At 39.5% G+C, this 24,487-nt stretch overlaps 2 protein-coding genes across 8 annotated transcripts in view; one reads left to right on the forward strand and one right to left on the reverse strand.

Moving 5' to 3' along the window:
• LOC134668098 (leucine zipper putative tumor suppressor 2 homolog) overlaps positions 1-4,625 on the forward strand; it is a 124,059-nt gene extending 119,434 nt beyond the window's left edge. For all 7 annotated transcript variants that reach the window (XM_063525582.1, XM_063525583.1, XM_063525585.1 and 4 more), the window contains 3 exons: positions 2,225-2,335; positions 2,767-2,983; positions 3,671-4,625. In XM_063525582.1, the coding sequence (XP_063381652.1) occupies positions 2,225-2,335; positions 2,767-2,983; positions 3,671-4,372 (1,030 nt within the window). In that variant the 3' untranslated portion in view covers positions 4,373-4,625. The remainder of the gene's footprint in view (positions 1-2,224; positions 2,336-2,766; positions 2,984-3,670) is intronic.
• A 620-nt stretch (positions 4,626-5,245) lies between these two features.
• LOC134668069 (ionotropic receptor 25a) lies at positions 5,246-24,450 on the reverse strand. The gene is made up of 13 exons (XM_063525538.1): positions 24,281-24,450; positions 24,019-24,168; positions 22,923-23,225; positions 22,437-22,851; positions 22,194-22,308; positions 21,863-22,102; positions 21,171-21,559; positions 18,297-18,500; positions 16,286-16,471; positions 14,565-14,721; positions 13,068-13,243; positions 6,770-7,010; positions 5,246-5,850 (listed from the first exon to the last, which is right to left on the reverse strand). Exons 1-13 carry the CDS (start codon positions 24,357-24,359, stop codon positions 5,734-5,736), a joined length of 2,772 nt encoding a protein of 923 aa, XP_063381608.1. The 5' UTR covers positions 24,360-24,450; the 3' UTR covers positions 5,246-5,733.
• Positions 24,451-24,487: the final 37 nt, after the last annotated feature.

The following is a 24,487-nucleotide window of genomic DNA, read 5'->3' on the forward strand; positions in this document are numbered from 1 at the left end:
ATCTGCCTCTTTATCGCTCTTTAGGTCCGCGCTAACCTGTGGAAGTATTCATCATATTGCTGCTGACTGTACCCACGGAATACGGAATCGCTGAAGGCATGACCGTGACGTGCTAGTTCATATTTTACTCACAATGCTCATATTTTAAATTACGAAACTTCGTATTTAGGGAAAACATTAACCTTGTTTGTGTGTGCGTGATAATGTGAGATAAATTAACTTCACGCTAATGTTAAAATATGCTAGTAGTTAACTACACAAATCTAAGTACCCCACCATAACGTAGGTACCTAATACTGCTTGCGCCCTGCTCTTGAAATACGTCCCTTACTCCGAAATCCGAAGTCAATACCATAGTTCTTTTAAGATGAAACTTCAGTAATGGGTGCGAGAAACCATTCGTTGAGTACTTAGCTTCATCATCAGCATATATACGAGTAACTACTGGTCTGTTGGACTTGAACAAGGGCCTCCGATGGACGAGAAATTTAGGCGAAAACATACGTTGGCCCAGTGTAGTTTAGGGCTTCACATGTACCATAAAATATCTTTGAAGAAGATTATATATAGGTACTTATCACTTATTTCTTCGCCGTAAACTTAGACATAACTTTGGATAAATCTCTTTCAAGTCGTAGTGTATGACCAACCTGATGTACTATAATTACTATATGAACTGCACGCAACATCGCAGCCATATATTCCGCTTCTGTAGGCATAAGCGCAAAGCACCATACATATGCCTCCAAGTCTTCACGCATCGCCTACAGACCAAGGCGGTCTGTCGAGCGAGACGACTTACACATAGTTTTATGGTAAAACGTCATAACTGCCAGGAAAATTGCTATCTTTATTATCATTTTCAAAGAACATAACACGGTACTTGCCAGAATGGAAAGCACTTACAATACAGATGATTCAAGTAATTATAACGCATTGTGTTCATAAAAGTTCGGCTTACTGGGACGGAGATAAGAGTATGGTTCTCTAATGACTGTGTATTTGGATATTCCGTTACTTTGTGTAGATAAAAGCACCTATTACTAGACAATTAGGTATTTTCTTTACAGAAATGGAACAAAATCAGTAACATCAACGACTTCCGTATTTTAGAGCCGGAGTTCTACCTGCAGTTTATACAGACAACAGTAATTTGCAACGAATATAATCATTATTATGCCTGCGATGTTTTTTGCACGTAGTAAGAAATTTTATGATAGAAATTATGTAGATTTTACAGGGTGTCGTGTACCCATTCTCACGATTAGTACCTATATTGAACACTCATTGGCAAATTAGTTAACTGACTACTAAAATATCTTTGCGTGACAATTTTTTTTGGTCTTTATATATCATCATCATCTCAGCCATAAGACGTCCACTGCTGAACATAGGCCTCCCCCTTATGGGGGGTGAATGCCATAATCGCCACGCTTGGCAGGCGGGTTGGCGATCGCAGTCGAGTACACCGAATTTGAAGGACGCTGCTGCTCGTCCACCGGTGGTCTTGGACGTAGTTCACGTAGTTTAAGGACATACCCGGGTCTTGAATATAGGTGTCTACATATTTCAATAACACTAGACAATTAAACATACTCGTATACACAGTCTAACCCTTCATTCGAAATAATAAAACAATAAAGCAAATTGAGTCGTGAGCTTTTAGAACATTATCGATGATCGTGTCGTCGTCATAAATGTTCATATCGGCTTTTAGTCCGTATAGATTGGCCGTAAAAATATGTGCTGGAAACTTAATGCACGAGAAATGATGAATGGAAATAATATCGTTATAATCTTTATTATTAAAATTCCTGAAGAAAATAATACTGCTAATTAAAACGCGGTTTTGAAAACGCGGGATTCCTAATAGCTAATTATGACTTTTCTAAAGTTTAGGGGGCATAATAACTTTCACCCTCCGTGACTTAAAATAGAAACCCCGAAAACATTTATTTCAGTCTTTAGATGGCTTCACTGCCAAAAATATCCTACATATTGGACAAGAAGATGCGATTACTTCAGATTTAGCCATGACATTATTTTTTTTTAGTTTGTTGTTTATTTCGATTTTGAATGGAATTTTAGAACAGACACATTACGCAGCCTTGCTGACCAGTTCGGAGAAGTTTTTTGCCCCCCAACTTCCTCGAGGACTATACAAGCGTCCTACCAATCTGTTTTCTGTATTCACATCATTAAAGATATGCTTTTCTCTTTCCAGAACGAAGTCGAGTTCAGGACTGAGCGTGTCGGAGAGCAAGGAGCCGGCACCCGCGCCCTCGCCGGCTGATTCCGGCGTCGCTGAACTAGAGAGGGATCACCATGACTATAGGTAAGCCATTATGATCGCTTCTGAATGCCAGAACAGTGACTATGGTCCACAGATTTCTCTACAAGACCAACCGGCCCAATCTTTTCGAAGCACAACTGCTACACTCAACGAGTATCTGCGCGGATTTTGTGGGAGATGTGAAAGCCACCTGTACTTCCATTTAGTTTCCTCGGCTTTGAAATTCACGAAGGTCGTGTTCAGACAGTACATATACATGCATACGATAATATTGCATTTCTTATATGGTTGAATTAGAGTCTGTACGGAAAGAGAAGAGTCGTAGAATGTATGGGCTCCCTTACACTCCACGACTCTTCTCTTTCCGCACAGACTCTACCTACTTAACTATTGGCATTGATGTTATAGTCTTAAGAGTCTTTGCTCACCTAAGCACATGGTCTTAATTGATGTCTTAATTTTCCTCATTCCAGTACAACCGACCGTCTCCGCTCGCACGACATCCGTCTCCGCGCACCGCGAGCCCTCACGCTGCAAGGTTACTCCAGAACCAACGAGAGAGATGCAGAACTGGCGCGGGTGCGACGCGATCGTGCGTTGTTGCGACAACGACTTGAAGACACGGAGTGGAGTCTCTGCCAGAGAGCGGGGGAAATCGCGCTGCTGAAGACCCAGCTTAAAGATGCACAGGTTTGTATTCAATACGGTGTGCAAAACATTTGGTTACGCCCTCACTCTTAAGGCATACTCGGGAGACGAGACACAGAGATAGCTAGAATGCGATGCGATCGTGCGTTATTGTGATACTCCCTTGAAGACTCGAACCTCTCGGACTTAAAATTCTCTGCCAAAAACCATGGCTTTTATTCCCATAGGAAATAGCGCTGTATTATGTAATGCATGAATGTAATGTAAATGTATTATGTATGCAATCACTGACAATTAATAAATGTTATACATAGAGTCTTTGCGGAAACAGAAGAGGCGTGGAATGTAAGGGGGGGAGGGGGGGCATACATTTCACGACTCTTCTCTTTCCGCAAAGACGCTATGTATAACATTTATTAATTGTCAGTGATTGAGAGCTTGTCAAAGGCCAAATCAAGGTGATGCCATATCTACATAAGTTTGAAATTAGTAAAGACTTACCCCCTTACATTCATAAACGTGTACTAAAGTTGACAAGCCGACAATAATAGTTTGTCCCTTTCCGACGTATTGGTATGATGGAAAGGGACAAAGGATTATTTATCGGCTTATCAACTTTAATAGACGTTTATGAATAACCGTAACTATTTGTCTTATAAAAATACTCATCCCTATATGTATATTGTTTATATTTATTTGGTTAATAACATATTTTATTTAAATTTCCAGAACGAACAAACCGCAAAAGGCCACGAGTATCTCACCCTGAAAGCCGACTGCCGCCAACTACGAGAAGCACTCGACAAGAAGGAGAAAGAGATAATGAGACTCCGAGCAGAGTCAGAAGAAAAGGAAAAGAATACCAACCGGCTGCAATCCGAAGTCGACCGACTCACCAACGATCTTATGGAGAGCGTCGCCAACCTCTCTAAGACTAAAGAAGCAAGCAAAAGCGAGATAGATAAACTAAAGACCGAATTAAAAGAACTACGGCAGGAGCTGTCTGATGTTTCTTTAAGCGGTTACGAAGGGATCGAATGCGGAAGAACTATGAGAGGGATTTATGACGTATGCAAAACAAATGAGTATCACTGGACTTCAAGCGACAGCGCACTAGAAGACGCAGAGGTTCAGAGATTGAATGGAGAACTCCCGGACTCTTGCGGAGAACCCTGCCCCGCTAGCGCCATGGTCGACAGACTCAAGTGTGAACTCGAAGCTAAAGAACAACAATTCAACAACGAAAGAAGAAAGTGGTCCGAGGAGAAAGACAAAGTCCTCAGATACCAGAAGCAACTACAACTTAACTACGTCCAGATGTTTAGGCGCTCTCGTACTCTCGAAGCTGAGGTCGACAGCTTAAGACTTGAGCTCGATCTTTGCAACAAAAACATGAAGAACGTGAAACACGGAAAAGCTATAGAATTGTAACAGTACCAAAATATTTAGAGTTATTATTTATCCAGGCCGTGTAAATAGTAATTTGCCTGATATCTTGCCTTTTGCGGTAGTTCTAATGTTTTGATAATACTCGATAGGCAAGGACTTAATGTCACAATTAAGTTACTATTGTACATTGATAAGTTCAAGCGGATAGATTCATGCTATGTTATGGGAATACGCGTATTTTATGTAAGAGAGATTTTAAGTTATTTTAGATTATAATAAAAGTATTTTGAAAATATGTTTTTTCCTTTAGTGTAGGTACCTACCTAAAATTTAATGGAAACAAAGAAAATTGGTTAGAATGAGGCTAGCGTTAAAATCACCAGTCAACATGCACGAAAAAAGTATAAATTTCAAATAATCAAATTGCCTAATATTTCAAAGCTACCTAGTGCTTTAACAATCCTTAATATTTCTTGCTTTCTTGCCATGGGGTGATCGCTAAGAGTATGAACCAGATATGTCAGAGATCCTGAAATTAGTAAATACCTATAAAATAGACAAGATAGACAACAAAGCTTTACTATGCCGATGTTGCCGCTGCCGCAGACGATATACTGGAGGCAATATTATGTAAGATTCTTATTGTATTGTAAATATAGGCGAAGCTGAATCGAACCGTAGTTTTCAGAAAGAACCATGGCATGACAGCCGTTTTCAAGTTTTCTTCAATCATTAAGAGCAGCCAGTATCCGTGTAAGTACTCTTAACAGCGTCAATATCTAGTACCTATAGAGTAGAGGTTCAATACAAAACAAGCTACGTCTTTATTTGTTCAATAATGTATCACATGTGTTCAAATTAAACGCAGCAGTAAGCGCCTGAAATTATTTTAGGTGAATAAACATACAACAGATGTTTGTGCTAAGTGTTTATTGCAGACACACTTGCTATAACAATACCTTATGGAGCAGAACCTAGCCTATATCTAATATAATTAGTCATTGAAATAAAGGAAATAACTTAGCAGTGACGGATTGTTTACATTTTGCATATACCAACCAACCATTTTGCTTTGAATACCGCATGCATTCAATGTTAATATGTACCTAATTTAAAAATATTTTGTACTTGGTTAAAAGGAAAACAACAAGTGACATAAAGCGTGGGGTTGTAGCTTAGTTATTGCGTAGTTTGCCCTATTTATAGAAAATATCGTCAGTTAACTCTTGAGGATCAAAAAATATATTCGAATCATTCTTTGTACAAGTATGTACCTAGCTGTTTTCTTTAGGAATTGCAGCCGGCACTGCTAATGGAACACATGAAAAATATCTCCCGATCTTAAACTAAGACAGTGTTGAGATACTTGAGATCATATAATTAGTTCTAATCGTTTTTAGACCTTAAAACTTGGACCTGAAGTTAGAAAGACCCAAATTTCTGGACCTGAACGTGAATCCTTCCCCGATTTTAGTGGTGCTGTTGTCAGCGTTGTTCCTTGTTGTTTTTGAGGGTTCAACCTGCAAGAGGAAATGTAACATAAACATTTCAATAAGAAAAGTTTTCTCTACGGGAGTAGATTGATGGGAATCAGTCTCATCGTATGCTAATGCCCATGAAAATGATGATGGGCAAGTAAATTATGTCTTTCCGTGACCACAGCCGGTGCAACTCAGCTAAAACGTCGGAATTAAAGGTAAAAACAATGGAATTATATCGCGGTAGACCCGTTTGTGTAATTAAATAAGTAAATTATGCTCTGAATTTTACTAAAGTACCTACTGTTCAGTCTATCCTGTGCAAATGAGCAACGTCTTCAAAACTGTTCCTGTTCCTCCACTTGAACCATTAATACTTATTCGACCCACAGAGTAATACTTGACAAGCGAGTCATTGGACTCAAAATGGCCATGAAAATGACGAAGACCAAGCTAAATGTTCTCTACTCTTTTACGACCCCCAACTTGATCCAAGCCAATGCCGATGTTCTCAGTGGAGATATTGTAGACGTAGATACATGCGTAGCGGATTATATAATCTGTGGGAGCCGGTAACTAAGATGACTGACCTGTGTAACATCTCCAATTACTGGTCTCTTTCTCCACTTATACCACCAGTATTCCACCCCCAACGTGATACGAGCTAAGCCAATGCCCATGACATGACAATACGCGGCCGATATTCTCCATCGACGTTGATTTGTATAAGTATAAGTAGTACCTAATAGATTGGTACAATAGATTCTGACCTGTGTGAGATCTCCAATAACCGGCCTCTTCCTCCACTTATACCACCAGTATTCCACGCCCAACGTGATACAAGCGAGGCCAATGCCCATGAAAATGACGATAAACACGCCGCCCATGTTTTACATAGGTAGACGTAGATTTGTATAAGTACTATACTTATACTAATAATAGAATGATTCTGATTTCTGACCTGTGTAACATCTCCAATAACCGGTCTCTTCCTCCATTTATACCACCAGTATTCCACACCTAGCGTGATACAAGCCAAGCCAATGCCCATGAAAATTACGATGAACACGCCGCCGATGTTCTGGATGGAGATGCCGTCAGACTGGTCTTCTTGCTTTTCGCATTTCATGGCTTCCGGGTTGTTATTCCACCAGTTCTCTTTGAGCTTCTCCAGCTTGCGTTTGTTTAGGAGTTGGAGGATCCTGGAACAGGATACAATGTGATAAGCAAAAAGATTACGAGTATGAGTTTTTATTTACACACAGGATACGATGTATCGAAACACCCCCCGTTCTTTTTAGTGTTCCGTACAAAAATTTGTTTACGGAACACTTATGGGATCACTTCGGTTTTGTTTTTTTGTAAGAGGTGGAGGTAATCCTCATTGGATACCGCCCGCCCGGTATCCGGCAGCATGCCCGACTACCTGCGTTGGAGATAACATACACCCCCCGTTGACAGCCCCCGACCCCACCGCAGACCAGAAAAGCGATGGCTTGATGTCGTCAGATATGAGCGTATAAACGGGCTCACACGAGAACGCCCAGAATCGCGCAAAGTGGAGGAAAGCAAGTAGGAAAGCGGACCCTGATGGCAAAGGCCGGGATAATAGGTAGATGAAGATGACAGGGTGTAACAAAAATAGTGGGGATCCGTAAGCAATTTCGGTGTCGTTTTCCGATTAAGAAAAAGTAGAAGAAATTTTTTTATGGGGATTGTCGTCTTAAGTCCCAACTGTTATACCCATAGGATAGGTTACATTCGCATTGCCACTGCAGCCTGCAACAGCGTTAGCTAATAGCACCGTTGCTTGTGCGAGAAATGGGCGTTGTCACTCTTAATTTCCTTCCAAAAACGCATATATATATGTGTTGGCTTTTATCAGCTTAGTCCCATTTTCCGTATTACGTAGTTATGGCAGTATTCACATTGTATTTAGTTTTAATGGGATTGGAAAGTCCCATTTCTATAGAACGTAGCAGCACTCACAACAGTCAGGGTGGAAGCGAAAGTCAACAACCATCAATCAAGTCCGTCACGCCCCTGTGGTGTTATACTGCTTTGACCTAATCTAGGCATATATGCAAGAAATTCTTACACAATTTTATGGTACCTGTGTTCAGTTTGGCAAGAGTGGTGTAAAATGCATCTTACAAATCGTATAATGTAAGCATGGAGTCACCATATTAAATTTGTTGCAACTATGTAAGCAAATAGTTGCAACTGATCGCGAATTGGAAATCGTGCGAGTAGGTAACATCCTAACATCAAAACATGAGTTTATTTTTCTCCATATTTTTTTGGTCTGGTCTATGAACACAACGCTATTGTTAGGTCAAGTTTTCAAGCCAAGTGCCACGTCAAGTATGGAGCTTATAGGGATATAATAGGGTCATTGCCGTCCAGTGCCTGTTTCCGTCCACTTGGCGTAGTTACCACAAAGAATTGTGTATACATTTGATATGTATGTACCTAATATGTAGGTATTGTATGCATTCTTACTGCCAAGATTGTGCAAAGTTAGCGTAGTCAGAGTTTAGACGTTGACGAGACGAGCACCTATTTCGAAGATAGTAGGAACAAAAGAGGTCCTACTATCTCCGAAACGCGAATACAACGCATGAACGCAAGTAATGCTCAAAGAAAACGTCCAATTGGCAGCTTTTTTCTACTCCCCAATAGATGTCGCTACTCGTAACGTTCCGCACTCAACGGTATTGAACTGTAATTCAGCTTTTATAATAAAAGTTTTATAACGAAATGTAAACAGAATATCACAAATAGTTTGACCTTAACCTTTCCCTATTATAAAACGACTTATTCAGTTATTCATGAACTCGTTCAACTACAAAGTCAATATAGGGTGTAATTCTGCAAATAATACTTTCGATATCATAACTACTTCAATAATGAAGCCAACTTCAAAGAAACGTCAGCAATTTTACCCTTTCAAGACCAAAATATAGCCTTTTCATAGGAATAGTAGGACAATTAGGACTTTATTCAATCATAATAAGTTGTATTTATGCAGTTTGCTATTTGTTAGAATACACAAAACATTCTGCCCCGGTTATTGATGGCACCAGCATAAGGTTTTACCTGTCTCTTGCGATTTTGTTCTATGCGATTTGGCTATTTAAGGTAAAATTCCCAAAACAAACAAGAATTTGACACTATTCGTAACTTATAAAACAAAGTCCCTCGCCACGTATGTCTGTTTGTGTGTGTATGTTTGCTATAAACTCGAAAACTACTGAACGGATTTCCATGCGTTTTTCATCTATCAATACAGTAATTCTTGAGGAAGGTTTAGATGTATAATTTGCTAAGGTTTAGTATAGGTAGCTAATGTACGATATTTTTGTTGCGGCATTTAATCGATCGATGGACTTCGTTGCTCCTACTTCACCAGCAATAACCTAAAATCGCATGCCATTACAGTCAAATCTCGGTATTCCGGCACTTCGATGGTCCGGTATACCCAGTAATCCGGCACTAAAATTGGGATACAAATGATCATTCTCTATGTCCTAATTTAATATGTGCGTTAACATTTTCGCCCTTCAATCTCTTTATAAATGGCTAAGTTCCAGATATAGGGTCATTGTGCTAGTTTTCGTCCGGTGTCAGTTTCCGTCCACTTGACGAAATTTGAGTATAAACCTTCATTGCTGCACAAATTTGGACTTATTGCATCCTTAATATCTAAACAATTTATCTATCCACATAAAAAATATATTTCGCAAGTAGCAAATTATAAATCAAATGTGTTATTTACCAATCCGTCAAGTGGACGGAAACTGACACCGGACGGAAAACTGACGCAATTACCCTATAAGACTAGATTTTTTTTTATTTCATATTCTACTAAAAAGTAGGTACCTACCTACGACATACTAAACACACATACTAACTTCCAGTAAACCGAATTTTCCAGTAATCCTGCTCTCTTGTGTCAGCGTTAGCGCCGGAAAGCATCGTTAATGTCTGCCCGAGTCACCTTTGCGACAATTTGCATACAGCATTGACCGTTATTTACTCGTAGCCCTCACGTCGGTCGCTTACATAGTCAGCGATAGCAAATAAACAAACGTAACTACACAACTATACATACAAACGTCCTTAGCTAATGTACAGTCGTAGTGCATAATTGTATTCCATGCATCGTATTTTCTTGAAAACGTTCGGTCATGCTACTTTAGTCAACCTCAGTACTTTTTGTACCGAGACAGACTGAAATATCATACGTTCGTAAGTTACCGTGACAATACTTCTTCTTCCTCGCGTTATCCCGGCATTTTGCCACGGCTCATGGGAGCCTGGGGTCCGCTTGACAACTAAACCCATGATTTGACGTAGACACTAGTTTTTACGAAAGCGACTGCCATCTGACCTTCCAACCCAGAGAGGAAACTAGGCCTTACTGGGATTAGTCCGGTTTCCTCACGATGTTTTCCTTCACCGAAAAGCGACTGGCAAATATCAAATGATATTTCGTACATAAGTTTCGAAAAACTCATTGGTACGAGCTGGGGTTTGAACCCGCGACCTCCAGATTGCAAGTCACACGCTCTTACCGCTAGGCCACCAGCGCTTCCAAGTTACCGTGAAAATACGATGGAAAATAATTATGCACTACATCTAAGTATATATTCAGGGTCGTAAGTACCAACTAAAAGAACGATAAGCCAAGCAAAGGCTAAGTGATATTATTATGATTGAGATAATTAAGACGTTATTCATATTCATTAAAAGCTGTTAAATCTAAAGAGACCTCCACAGACCTTGTAACAAATTTCGATTTTCGACACATTGCCGATTAAGTAGGTGCAGTGAATGCACGCGATCGATCAAACGCCGCAATGGATCGAAAATCGTAAGTACCTACACTATTTATTGCAACGTGAGATTGCATTGTTTCATATATATTTTCATACTTCCACATATGATTGAGTGTAGTTATATTATATTAGACGAAATAAAAATCCGACTGGTGTCATTATCACATAAAGAATTGTGTTGTCTCTACGTAAACTATAAATAAAATCAAATTGCATCCATTATTATTTTTTCCCATTGATAAATAAGAATAATACCGAAGCCTAACAGAGAGACAATGGCATTCATACAACTGTCAACACTTTTCTCACGGTTGACGTTAACGTATAATAATATCATATAATTTACCCTGTACCACATAATAAATAATAGTACTAGGTACAGAAGACTCACTCTCTAACAAAACGCGTCTGTCACGATCAGCACAGATATGGCCGCTAGGTGGCAAGAGCGCCACGCGCGGCTTATGGCAAACCCCAAAATTGGGGTCGACCGGATGTACTTTTAGCTACCTGTAGCAAAGCGACGAAATCGCGGAGTGAGACACGCCTGCCTGTACATGTAGACTGCTTTAAGTACGATATACCTATAAATATAGGTAAACAAAATGCCGGTCGCCGTCCGCCTGAGCCCAATATTATTTATCCGATTGACTTTGAGAACTAGTTTGGTGTTAAATCAACATTTTTATTTATTACCTACCTAAGCTTGTCTAAAGACTACTTAGTTTTTTAAATATTGGTGTCTTTAATGCCACTATGCTGTTTAACAGCGCAAATAAGTCACATTGGTATTCAGTGGCGGATTTGCAGTCCTTGCCGCCCTAGGCCCCAGGCCCTGTAGCCGCCCCTTTCAAGGCACCCATAATATTGACTACATTTTGAGTTATTTCTTGTTACCATCAGCGAATTTTTTGTCACAATTTGCCGCCCCTAAATATCTTGCCGCCCTAGGCCCGGGCCTAACTACTGTGCCTTAGGGCAAATCCGCCACTGTTGGTATTAAGGTTAGTTTCCGGCAGACGAGCTTTAAGCACAGAATAAATAATAGTACTACCGTAGGTACAGAAAGGAAACTTCCTACAAAACCGAAGTTTGACAACGGTTCAGGGTCTAATCAATAGTTTGCCTGAAGCCATAAGACGTGAAAATAATAAGCCTAAATTTAAAACTATGTTAAAAAACACTACCATAATATATTGTAATAATTTAAACTTTAAGTACACACAATTTTATATTTTATTAAGTTAATAACTAGAGACTGATGACCCCGCGCAGTCAAACTCACTGATGAGTTTTGCGGGGCTATGCCTAGCTTTAAGAATATCTTGTATTTTATTAAATAAATAAATAAATAATAATAACCCCTTTCACTACACATGGCACTATCCCTTTCGACTATTTAGGGTTGTCAAAATTCAAGTGATTATCTTATCTGTGGTCGTGCACGCAAAAGGAAGTCATGTGGTGCCAACCCTAATAATTGCTCGGAACAATGCTGAGCCGAGCAGAGCCGAGTTTGGCCGAAGTCGGGAGTTTCGCACCCCTACTTTAAGTTAGGGGTTATAAATCTATCCTTTCGCCGGACACTTTCCACTATCTTGCTGCTAAGAAAGACAGGGAAACAACATATTCCTTTTTCTGTCTGTCTCAGCAGAAAGTATGCTGAACACATCCCGCTAAATAAGATATGGAAGAGTAATATATTCACTCGCTTTTAAACTGATCCTACTCAGAGGTAAGCCCTATTGAACTGCAATGGCGTAAGGTTTCCTAAAGAACTTTTCTCCTAGACCATCTAAAGATCGCAGCTGGTCAAAACATAGTATCTGACGTTGGTAGCATCTCCCAGCCATTTAAGGAATGTGATATCCTGAGATCTATGTTGGGACTGTTGGAAAATTATAAATCATCATTGGCCTTCGAGTCTATTACAGACTATCAAAACAACATCAACACAACAACTCAACACAACAACAACAAGTTGACAACAACAACTCACAACAACAACTTAACAACTTGTTGTTATTGTCTTTAACAACTTGTTGTCGTTGTTGTCGTTGTTGTGACAAGCAGTGTCAGGTAGGGAGACAACGTTTTTCGTGGCTGTGTAAAGCCAATACGGGAGTGGCAAACACGACCACATGCCTGGCAGGTGTAATGTGTCCGTGGCGAACAGGCGTCGGGCTGATGACGCTTAGCTTAGAAAATTTAAGATACTAACGCATTATTAAACTGGTCCTTCAGCGGTGACACTTGCTGGACAGCAATGGCGTAAGGTTTCCGAGCGAACTCTGAACATCTGAAGGCCGCAGCTGGTCAGCACATAGTAACGCACGTCAGTAGCATCGCCGAGCCATGCGAAGCCTTCGCTGGAGCTTAGTGGGATAATGTTAGAACTATGACAGAAAAGATACTAACGCATTATTAAACTGATCCTTCAGAGGGGACCCTTGCTGGACGGCAATAGCGTAAGGTTTCCGAGAGAACTCGTCTCCGACCATCTGAAGGTCGCAGCTGGTCAGCACGTAGTAACGCACGTCGGTAGCATCGCCGAGCCATGCGAAGCCTTCGCTGGAGCTCTCAGAGTCGCGGACCTGACCAAAATATATGGAATTAGGTGCTGCTAGAATTAGCTTATCCATTGATACAACTGTCAAACGGGCATAGAACGTAATTGGTTGTATTGGTCTTAAAAGCCCTTCAACGAGCACACTAGCGCCACTGCTAAATAATCGTGATTATTTAAATTTAACGACAGGTACAGTTTTTATGTTGCTGGATTCGTCGATCTAGTAACTCAAAACAAAAACGGCCGTTTTTACTTTGGACGCATAGATTGACAAATCCAGCAGTATAAAAACTAGTTTGATGTAATCAAAAGGTACTTAAATACACAATACAGTCCGTAGCGGCCTGTACCTGGCCTCACGATAATTTAGTAGTGGCGCTAGTGTGCACGTTGAAGGGCTCTTATTAAGGACTCTGCCAGGCCTATGGTACTCTCCGCGCGAGCTCGGATTTATACCTACGAATCTGCTCCCGTTCACGGTAGAAAAGCGAGCCAGTTGGTTGCCACACGCGCTCACGTACGCACGTCACCGCGCGCCGCGCTGTCAATTTTTGCGATAGTTACAAGCTACGTAGTAGGTACCTACTATTGCATTTCTTTAATTAAACATTTAATGTTTATTATGTATGACAAATGTATAGTTTTAGATATCTATCTATTTGAAATAAGTAGCAAATTTTTAATTTATCTTATTTTAACGACAGTAAGTTAACTTTACACCGGAAAGGCCTACTCATTTTTGCTCTGGTTAACTTATAATTAATTACCTGTATTCATGGGGTTTCTATTATTTTTCTTTATTGTGTAACATGAATGTCTATCTGGTTTTAAATTACACGAAGTTTTAAAACTAATTCTTGCTGGGATTATTGCGCGGTTTATAAAACGGCGTAAACACTGCGGCTACTGCAGGGACATATGACCTTTTAAAATGACTATTTCACAAACACTAACGCATAATTGGAATATTAGGTATAATTTAAGATTTAGCTTTCCTTTTATTTCACTCCGCTGTTTAAGTAGGTATTTATTTATCATTTCTAAGCGTCAGCAACCCTAGCGTTGTGCAGGTGCGCGTGGTGCGGGGAGCGGCGCGTTGAAGGTCACTCCATTGTATTTTTGTGTAGGTATCAAAACGGTAGGTATTTGCGTTTTGTTTGAGAGATAAGTATCTGTTCGTAAGAACTATTATATAATCTGTGACTCTGCTTCTTACCGGGTAGTCCCAGACTGCTAGTTTCGCTCATTCCACGTCGTTCAACAGGCGTTTAGTGACACAAACAACCACTTGTAAAACAAAAGATGGGCGTTTTAAAAGGCATCCTATGCCTATATGTAATACGTACCCTTTGGACTGCTTCTTCCACGGAATTTGGTAATCCAGCTTCCTTCATCGCCTGCCACATTTTGCTGTATTTGTCGCTCACGGGGTAGTCCCAGACTGCTAGCTTCGCTCGTTCCACATCGCTCAGGCTGTCGTTGAGGCTCATCTCTTTCCATATTCTGTATAAAATGTTAAATCATTATGTAGTATCATATCATATTTATTCATCAACAATACAAGATTGGTATATCGTACGTAAGAGACGTTTAGGAGTTTAGATAAAAACCCAAGAAGTGATATTTTTCTATGTCCCGTTTCCCTATTTTTTCTTTCTTTAAAATGACTTTATATGTCAGGAAAATAGCTAAATTTCTCGAAAGTGTAAATGTTATGGAACTAATCCAATCATCCTGAAAAAAAATCCATCCTTTATCCACAGTAAAAAAAAACAGGTATCTTTTTTTTCATGTTTCAAAAGTAGCGTTAACATGCCCGTATATTTTTATAGGTACCTACCTACTTAAGACATATCGTCAAGCTGAAAGAGCAAGGTGAATGACCGATAACCCGATAGTAAGAATTCTACGGAAACGCCTCATAACCACATGAGCAAATATTACGAGATCACGTCATTCAAGAACGTCTGAAAGACGAACATTCATTCAGAATAATAAACAAGCCGTATAGTTTTTAAATAATATTATGAAATGAAATATGAACTGTTTGAAAATAATATATAGCTATGCCGTAGACGGCGGGAAGAAGTTCATATAGTCAGACCGTAAAAAGTCTGCAGCGATTTTGATAGCCCACGCATAGCCCACGCAGTGCAAGTGTCATTCTAACCGTCAAACTTCTATTGAAATTATGACGTATACATAACACTTACACTGCGTGGGCTATCAAATCCGCTGCAGACTTTGTTTGGTGCGACTATAACTGGCGGGAAAAATTTAAGAAATTTTAACCTTAAGTCATTTTATTTTTAAGTTCAAATTTCTTCAATAAAATATCTCGAGTTATCAACTTCTTCCCGCCGTGTACTATTTTATTTATTGGGTTAGGTAATACCTTCACTATTTCTAATTCTATGCTAAGTATAAAGAGCTGTGCGAATTTGGTTTATCCATCTCATTGGGCTGCTGCGTCGGCCGACCCCCTTCCAGGTTATCAATCATTGCCTTTCCTAGTTATTAGCCAGTAGGTAAAATCTAAGGCAGTTGACATACCTTTGCATGAACGACTGTGATGTCATGAGAACCTAGTTGCTACTAAAACAATCAGTAGGCGGGTTAGTACGAAGATGTCATTTTATTAAACAAACGTCAATTTAATTGAACGAGCTGACATGATGTCACACTCGCAAATACCTCGTTACGTGTAAATATAGGGATTACGAGTTTCATAATCATAACTTAGTATATTCGGTTTAATGTTGTTGATTAAAATAGTTGAGATGACGTATGTTGTTCTAAGAATGTAAAGCTTCTGTCACACTGGCGGCAGGATGCGGGTGAGCCGCGAGATTAAAATTTGTTCAATGAGGTTGGCCGCTCGATGGCCGTTGGCCATGCGTTCGAAGTACGTCATCGCAGCAGAACCGTTCAGCGGGGCGTACTGTATCTTGTACTGCTTTGACAGGTCGTCCAGGGCTTCGATGGGCGTATTTAAATGCATACCCTACCTATTATCTCATAATAACTACTTATATGTACCTACTTTCGAATACAAAATAATACTTACTCATAAAACCTGACTTCGATATGCGCCATGCGTTCGAAGTACGTCATCGCAGCAGAGCCGTTCAGCGGGGCGTACTGTATCTTGTACTGCTTTGACAGATCGTCCAGGGATTCGATGGGCGTATCCAAACGGGACACAGTGAGGAAAGCGGCCAAGTTAGCCGTGTATGATGCTATAATGATAAACCTGAAATGATAAGGCTTATTGAGTTGTGTAAATAGTGTTTTTACAACACCGAAATCAAAAAAACTGGCATAAAAACTATGTCACAATGAACAGTAATTCTTCCACGATACCTTCAGCTGGGTCTGTAGGTGTCGAATGGTCCAGTGTGACCTTCATCGATAGCACTTCTAATAGTTATAGTAATAGAGAACCTATCAGTTCTTAGTCTAAGGATTATAATTTTACTTATATTACATCCACCTATTTGTGTTTGTTTAATGCATAAATATTTAGCAATTACGGAGGTGTCCCGCCAGCTTAACGTACGGTACGAAATCACAAATAGGTGTAAAAACGTTTTATTTCGAGACAAACCGTCAAAGAGATATGCAAACAATTATGCCTTAGCTTGACCATTCTTATAATCATGACGTTTATCGTAAACCTTCGTAAGTATGTACCTACTCGTAAGTAGGTAATGGTACCTGAGGGCCTACCGCGAACCACGTTCGACGTGTTGCCTCTCTGTCGCACTTGTAAATTCGTACGTAAGTGTGACAGGGAGGCAATATGTCGAAAGTAGCTCGCGGTAGGCCCTCTGTAAAGTTTTAAACGTCATATACAGTATCATTACTACAGTGTAAATCAGTGTAAATGGCATAGCAAACGAGCTTCGTTTGATCATTGTTAAAATCGATGGAAAATATTATTAATACAACTTCTATCATTTTCACAGCTAGGTAGGTATTAAAAAACTGATAAAGCCATGGTTTTCAGTTTACGTACCAGTATTTACATACTCGTAGTTCGTAGTTACTGTGGTTATGCCACTGATTGACTGTATCTCAACATTTATTTATTTAATCTTTATTGCACAAGGAAAATACAAACGTACAAAAGGCGGACTTAATACTACAAGGCATTCTTTGCCAGTCAACCTTCGGGCAAAGCAGATAACTACCTACCTGGCATATTATGTCTTGCGTAGTATACCTAACGTCCCTAAGACACGCACTAAAGAATAGTAAAACTTGGAAATACAAATACCGAGGTAAAATCCAATTTTCTGGTCATTCACCTGTTGGGCGTGGTCTGTTTAAAAATGCATGGGCTTCTGACATTTCCTAGCGCTTAAACTTGCTTGGTTTGGTACTGAACCGAAGCATAATTTATGGGTACCGGTACATACCTTTAATAGGTATTCGGGCATTTATTTGTGTGATGAACACTAATATTTGTTCCTGAGTCATGGGCGTTTTCTATGTACATATAAGTATGTATTTGTCTATATAAGTAATGTATATCGTCGGCTAGCACCCATAGTACAAGCTTTGCTTAGTTTGGGGCTAGGTTGATCTGTGTAAGATGTCCCCAATATTTATTTATTTGTTTATATTTATTTATTTATATTAGATTCCGTACCATCGCCCACACTGTTAACTGTCCAGCGGTAAACCTTATTTCAAAAGGCATAATAAAGTCCACCGATGAACAGTTAAATGTTGCTGTTTGTACAATAATAAATAATATCTATGCCCCCGTCCCGCTGGCGCTATGACCGGCTCTTAATTTTTACGACATCGAACGCGTGCGAGGTAATAAATAACAAATTAGTTAATTAAAATAGCACATTGCACAGATTACGTAGCTCATAAGTCGCTAGCCGTCATAAATTCAACTCAATCCCATTGCTACTACGGCTTAATTTTGAAAGAACACAAGCCATCAATAAGCGAAACGCTCTACCAAATATGAACCTTAACGACGTGCAATTAAAGTCAATATTAGGTAAGTCATGTCTAGCTTAAAATATTTTTAAAAATGGAATTGTTTAAATGGCATTTACCCAAACAGCCACCAAGTAGCGGCCAGCAGTCGGCCAGAGAGGTTTTTCGGCGCCTCCCCACCTCCTTGCGGAGTCAGTGACGTCATGCAGAACCATAGACACTCCTTTAGGTTGAATTCGCGCTTTTCTTCGTCGTCTTTATATTTTTCGCGGTTATTTTGATAGCTGTATGGACTCCATTTGTCGAAGACCCACATTAGAAAACTGGAATGAATATCAGGATGTAATTTACAGGTAATTCTGAAGTAATTTAGGATAATATACTTGGTTAAACAACTCTTGTCAGTAGAAAAAGGCGCGAAATTCAAATTTTCTGTGTGATAACCCTTCGCGCCTACAGTTTTTAAATTTGCCGCCTTTTTCTACTGACAAGATTTGCGTGACCACCTATATTAATGACAATATTGTTATTGATTAATTAGAAACTACGACCGCATTAAGCTATCTGACAGCATCACTTTGCAGTATCATTTCCTTTCTTAGATACCTGACGCAACTACGCAAGCACCGAATAAAGATAAAGGCCTCTCCAAACGTCGCCCGTAATCGCATGCGATTTGTAATACCTACATTTTACATTACAATCAAGGCCTGTTCACTTCCTAAGAAAGTTATGTCCCCAAATAATTGCGCATGTGTGCGCCTGAAGCTTATATGTGTGCGTTGGCCTCCGAGAAAAAGTTGCGAGTAATAAAAATAAAAACATTTGTCTACAGCAACATTGCTCCCAACTCTGATTTAAATTATCACGAATTTTATACAATATTAATCATAAAACGGGACTTAAAACGCTTAAAACTTAATTACATGCGATTAAGTTTTATAATTAATATTTGCTTCCAACTGTCTTTATCAATGTTCATAAAATATATGGAGGGTAGGTACGTCTACCCACCATAATAAAAAATATATTTGTCAATGACTCTGTCCAACTGCTGTGGATAAAGTTCATAACGAAAATTTTATTTATTAAATCTTTAAATAATACATATGTACAACGTGTACCGCTACGTACCACTTAATAAGACTGTAAGTCTGTACCTACATGGATTACAGCAATGCACATAGAAAATGTGCTAAATGCGGAGCAACGGCTGTTGAAGCAGCCAGAGTGAAATATACAACTTTAGTGGGTTCAGAAGGAACCGAGTCATAACGCATCTGGAAAGCGTATTAATTAACCGTGAAGAAATGTATGAATACAAGTTGGAAATCTGTGTAAAATGCCGTGTGTAAAGTGTAGTGTATCTGTGTGTAAAGTGTAATAGGTAGGCATGCCTAATGTTATTTGTATAAAAGGTACTGAAAACTTTGTGAATGCGCTTTATTAATATCTATTTTTTTATTAAGTTGCCAGTTGCCAGTTTTCAGTGTATATTTTTATTTGTAAAACATTTTTTAATAAATAATATATATAATGTTATAAACATAAACATGCCTTTTATTTAAATCAATTGATAATACCACAAACAAGGGTTTATTTGCATCTTGCATATATTTCGTGATATGAATATAACAAATATGTTTATCAACAGAATTACTATATACCTTCCTATAATACAAATACCCGCCAGGCTAAACCGGTTGTCAACTTTAAGTGTTTGGTACACAACGAAGGCGCTACTAGTATAAACGTGTAAACGTTTGGGGACATTTTTTTGTATGGAGTTATCGTTCTTCTCCTAGTGAGTATTATAACTGGGTCAAGCAAATCTTGTCAGTAGCAAACGGCGGCAAATTTGAAAAATCGCGGGTTAGCAACACTGTGTTCTAATAATTCGAAAATCGCGTGTCATCTGTGTTTTATCTGTGGAATGTGGATCGCGAATGACAGCCATCATCTTGTTTGTTTACAAATGGTTTACAATGTTTACATTTTGAATCGATTCTATTTCAAGAGATATTTCTGCTGTGTCACCATTAAATACCAATATATTAAATAAGACTGTGCTTAAATAAAGCTAAGGTGCCTACAATGCCTACAGTGCCAACTGAGAAATCTAATAAAATATGAAAATCCAGTATGACATCTACCTGCTGAAGCAATGATTTTATTCATACATTCTTGTTTAACGACATAGTCCACTTACAATTTTATTTTGAGATCTTCAAATTAGTTAATCATTTTTATCAACATCACACACTGCTTTTAAATTGTCCGTCCATACGTATTAATAACAATTTCAAACATTTTCAATAGAGAATCCGCGAGTGACAATTTGAATTGAAGTACGTGACAAGGCGCGCTCACCGGAAAAAAAAGTTTTGTTTCGATGTACATTGTACATTGCTGCTTTTCTTAGCGCAATACTACTCTTTGAGTGTTGCCCTACTTTAGTTTGCTTTACATTGCTACTGACAAGATTTGCTTGACGCACTATATATTCTTTGATTACAATCCTATAGGTACATTAATAAAATCGCATGCCATTTGTCGTAACGTCTGTAGAAGCCTTAAGGGAATAAGTGCATGATTGGTTATGGTTATTAGCCTTCATTGTTCACTTATTTCAAACTGGTTGGCTGGGTGGCTGGTCATTAAACCTCGAAATCCATAAAACTTTAGAGTTATGAATCATAAACCGTTTTAGTGTTTTACCTTTAGTAATGGAAGATAGACAGGTCGCTGTTTGACCTCGTTCCACTAAATCAGATAAGAAATTATGGAAGCAGGTGTGTGCTCGCCCATCGATCGTTACCAATTGTAATAAACGTGTAAATGTCACGGATGACCAGCCATAACCAATTTAACTCACGCGACGGTGCAAGTTCACTGGTCCAAGATCGTTTGGTATTTATCAAGAAATCGCCTATTAAAATATGGTGTGCTTAATCAAACTACTTTACCTTGCAAACAGGTTTTCGCGAGCTTACCTAGTAAAGAAATATGCAGCCAGTATGGACAGCCAGACGTCGTCCTCCAAAACCGTTAAGAATTTGAAAAGAGAAGTTGGTGTTCTAGGCAGTTTCATCAGGATAGTGATGCCGACTAAATCGTAGTAGGGAACGGTGAAATCTACCACGTTTTCTCGCTCCGCCATCACGGATAACGAACTCAGTCCTATGTCGGCTCGCTTTTCGATGAGTTCCTTGATAATTCCATTCCAGTTGCCGTTTTCGTCCATGGTGCCGAAGTTACCATCGGGCACTAGCGTTATTTCATAATCGAACTTGACGATTTGGCGAATCTCCTCGATGAGATCGATACAGTAGCCTTTGAAACCTTTTGGGGCCTCGTCATCCCTTATAATGAACGGCTTTTGCTAATAACAAAAACAACAGAATTTACAAGTTAGGTACCTAAGGGATAACTTAACAGAAAGGTAAGAAGTTTTCACCATAGAAAAAGTGCACCTACCTACTCCAGTCAGATAGATAGAGGGATTGGAAAGATATTCGTGATTTGCAATTCGTTCAGTAGTATTTCACAAATGTCAACACTCACATGTATAGCGATTAATGAAACGATGTAAGCAAAGAAATTATGACGAGATTGTTTACACAGCTGTTCGAGATTTTTATCAAAAGAAGAAAACATTGAGAAAGAACAATGAGCGTGCACCCACCTCTACTGTAACCACTCTATACACGAGTTGGGCCGAATAATCGCTCATATTTTGGGGGTCGGTAAGGGACAGTGGGTTAGAAAGCCCGGCCTTCCAGGAACCTAAGTTCCGGCTGCCTATAGACGCGCCGTCTTTCACGGTAACCGCCGACAAATCTGTATTGAATTCCATGTAACTTCTGCCATTCATCGGGTCGTCCTCGGGAATAAAGAAAGGAGCGTACGTCGGTGTTTCTTTTATCTGGAAAAGTTTGCTTTGTAAATATAAATGGCACGTCATAAACAGAGCGCGTATTGTTTCTAGGCCAGGTAGCAACAACCGTACCGCGTACCTCGTGAAAAGCCGTCTTCAGATCCAAGGTCCGATTCGGAGTATTCTTGCCGTCGTAATCGTCACAACTAATATATCTCATATCATTTGGCCATTTGCCAGAATCCAGCAGTGATCTGGAAAATCATAAAACTGAGGCATGGAATATACCGCTCTATAATTAGACTCTACCTACATTACATTGCACGTGGTTCAATGCTAATTTTACGTGATTAGGTACACAAGCACTGAAATAGGGAATTACTTGACTGTTAGGAATGTTCTCAGGGAGAGGTCGAAGTAGAAAGCGGCGGTGATCTCAGGTTCTCCGTTCATGCTGTACGTAGTTTTGATCTTTCCTAGTCGATCCCGGCTTTTTGCGTCTGGAGTCGGTTTCATGTACACGATAGTAGCGTCTTTGCAACCGCAACTAATATCCCCTTTGTCCAACGTCAAGGCGAACCACGCAGTTTTCCTCCCAAAATACTGGTTTTCATCGGCTGCGTCCAGTACATTTTTTATAGTGCGTAGACTGCCAACGACAAAGAAATTGACTATGTCGAGTTCACGTAAGCTTCTTAGTTGAGTTTTGATTTCGTCTCTGTTAAAACTTTTGACCGGCGTGATGACATGTCTAGTGGGGATGTTCTGTAGAAGTGATTTGTATTTATGATCCATCACTGAAAAAAAAACCGTACATGAGGCAACACTTTTCAGGGTAAATCCCAAAACATAAACCATGAAAACATACCAAAGAACTCATCAAAGATAATAGCAGCGTTTGTGATGTCTTGCTTGGTAACTATGGCTCTTATGGACTCTGGTAGAATGTCGGCTGGCGGCATCACTTGTAAGAGGAACTTGGTCTGATTGGCATCGAGGTTCCGCCACTGGCGCAGGTCGCCGGCCTGGCCGAACGAGCCAGAAATGGTGGGCAGGCCCAGTGCCGCGGTGAACGACTTTATGGTTTCTGAGCCCACGCCGGTCATCGTAAAATCGAGGACAACGTGTGGCGTTTTCTTGGCCGACAACATGTCATTGTATTTTCTGCAAACTACAACAACGAACAACTGTATATAAGAGTTCATCAAGATAAGTCTGCAACGATTTTGATAGCACACGCAGTTTAAGTGTTATTTATTTAATATAGATGGTCAAGCAAATCTTGTCAGTAGAAAAAGGCGCGAAATGCAAATTTTCTATGAGACGATATCACTGCGCGTCTGCATTTTTCAAATTTGCCGCCTTTTTCTACTGACAAGATCTGCTTGACCAAGTATACGTTATAATTTCATACAAGTTTGACGTTTAAAATAACACTTGCACTGCGTGTGTTATCAACTTATCATAATCGTTGCAGACTTGTCTTTTGTTTTGTTGTCGTTGTCTTGTCGTCTGACTCTATTTGTAATTAATGGTATACGATGCTGCAAGTAGCTAAATGAAAAAAATTGGTCCAACGGCTGCACAAGGAGCATGGGTACGGTGACAGATGCCATCTCAATACAATTTTGCATTTTAAGGTTAATTATAAATTGTATGGAGGGCATCTGAAACCGTACCCATTCAGTTTTAAAAATATCTACTGTAGGTATAGATGGTCAAGCAAATCTTGTCAGTAAAAAAAGGCGCGAAAATCAAATTTTCTTTGAGACAATATCCCTTCGCGCCTACATTTTTCAAATTTACCGCCTTTTTCTACTGACAAGTTCTGCTTGACCAAGTATAGTTACAATTTTTTAATTGTTTGGAATGGAGTGAAGTGTGTGGAAGTCACTGAAGAGAAGATGCAGAAAATTGTGACTATATATATATATATAAAAAGATTTAAACCTGTCAAATCTTACCATTTTCTAAGAAAGCTTTAGCATCAGTCCTGTTTCCTACCACGATGACGGGATCAACCGCCAGCCCCAAAGTCGGATTCCGCCGCACATACTCTTTCGCCACTTCGAACGATTTCTCAGCCAACGCGTTATTTTCCTCATTGATAAGCACTGAAATATTTTTATTTAGGTAGTCGAGAAATATTACCATAACATACCTACAACTACATTAGATAAAATAAATCTTGTATTTCAAATTAACTGCCACAAAATTTCCACTTACAAACATTTATATTCTGCGTCGTCTGAGAAAATGAAACTGGCACGAACAGAAATAGAAGCAAGATGGTGAGTGATGACATTCTAATTTGTAGCCAATGTTATTTTATTTTGAACATGCATCTCCAGTCCGAGCCCGCCCGTCTGCTGGTCCCCTCGCGGCCGACTGGGTCGGCCGTCGCATCACACGTGTCGATATGTTGTACAGACA

This window comes from Cydia fagiglandana, chromosome 10 (genome assembly GCF_963556715.1).
Source record: "Cydia fagiglandana chromosome 10, ilCydFagi1.1, whole genome shotgun sequence".
Taxonomy (NCBI): Eukaryota; Metazoa; Arthropoda; class Insecta; order Lepidoptera; family Tortricidae; genus Cydia; species Cydia fagiglandana.

Excerpts from the sequence above, each read along its gene's own strand:
- LOC134668069 (XM_063525538.1), bottom strand. The coding sequence starts at position 24,359 with ATGTCATCACTCACCATCTTGCTTCTATTTCTGTTCGTGCCAGTTTCA. Across the intron at positions 22,852-22,922 it reads TATCTTTGATGAGTTCTTTG|TGATGGATCATAAATACAAA; the intron begins GTATGTTTTCAT and ends TTTTTTTTTCAG. Across the intron at positions 21,560-21,862 it reads ATAGAGTGGTTACAGTAGAG|CAAAAGCCGTTCATTATAAG; the intron begins GTGGGTGCACGC and ends TTTTGTTATTAG.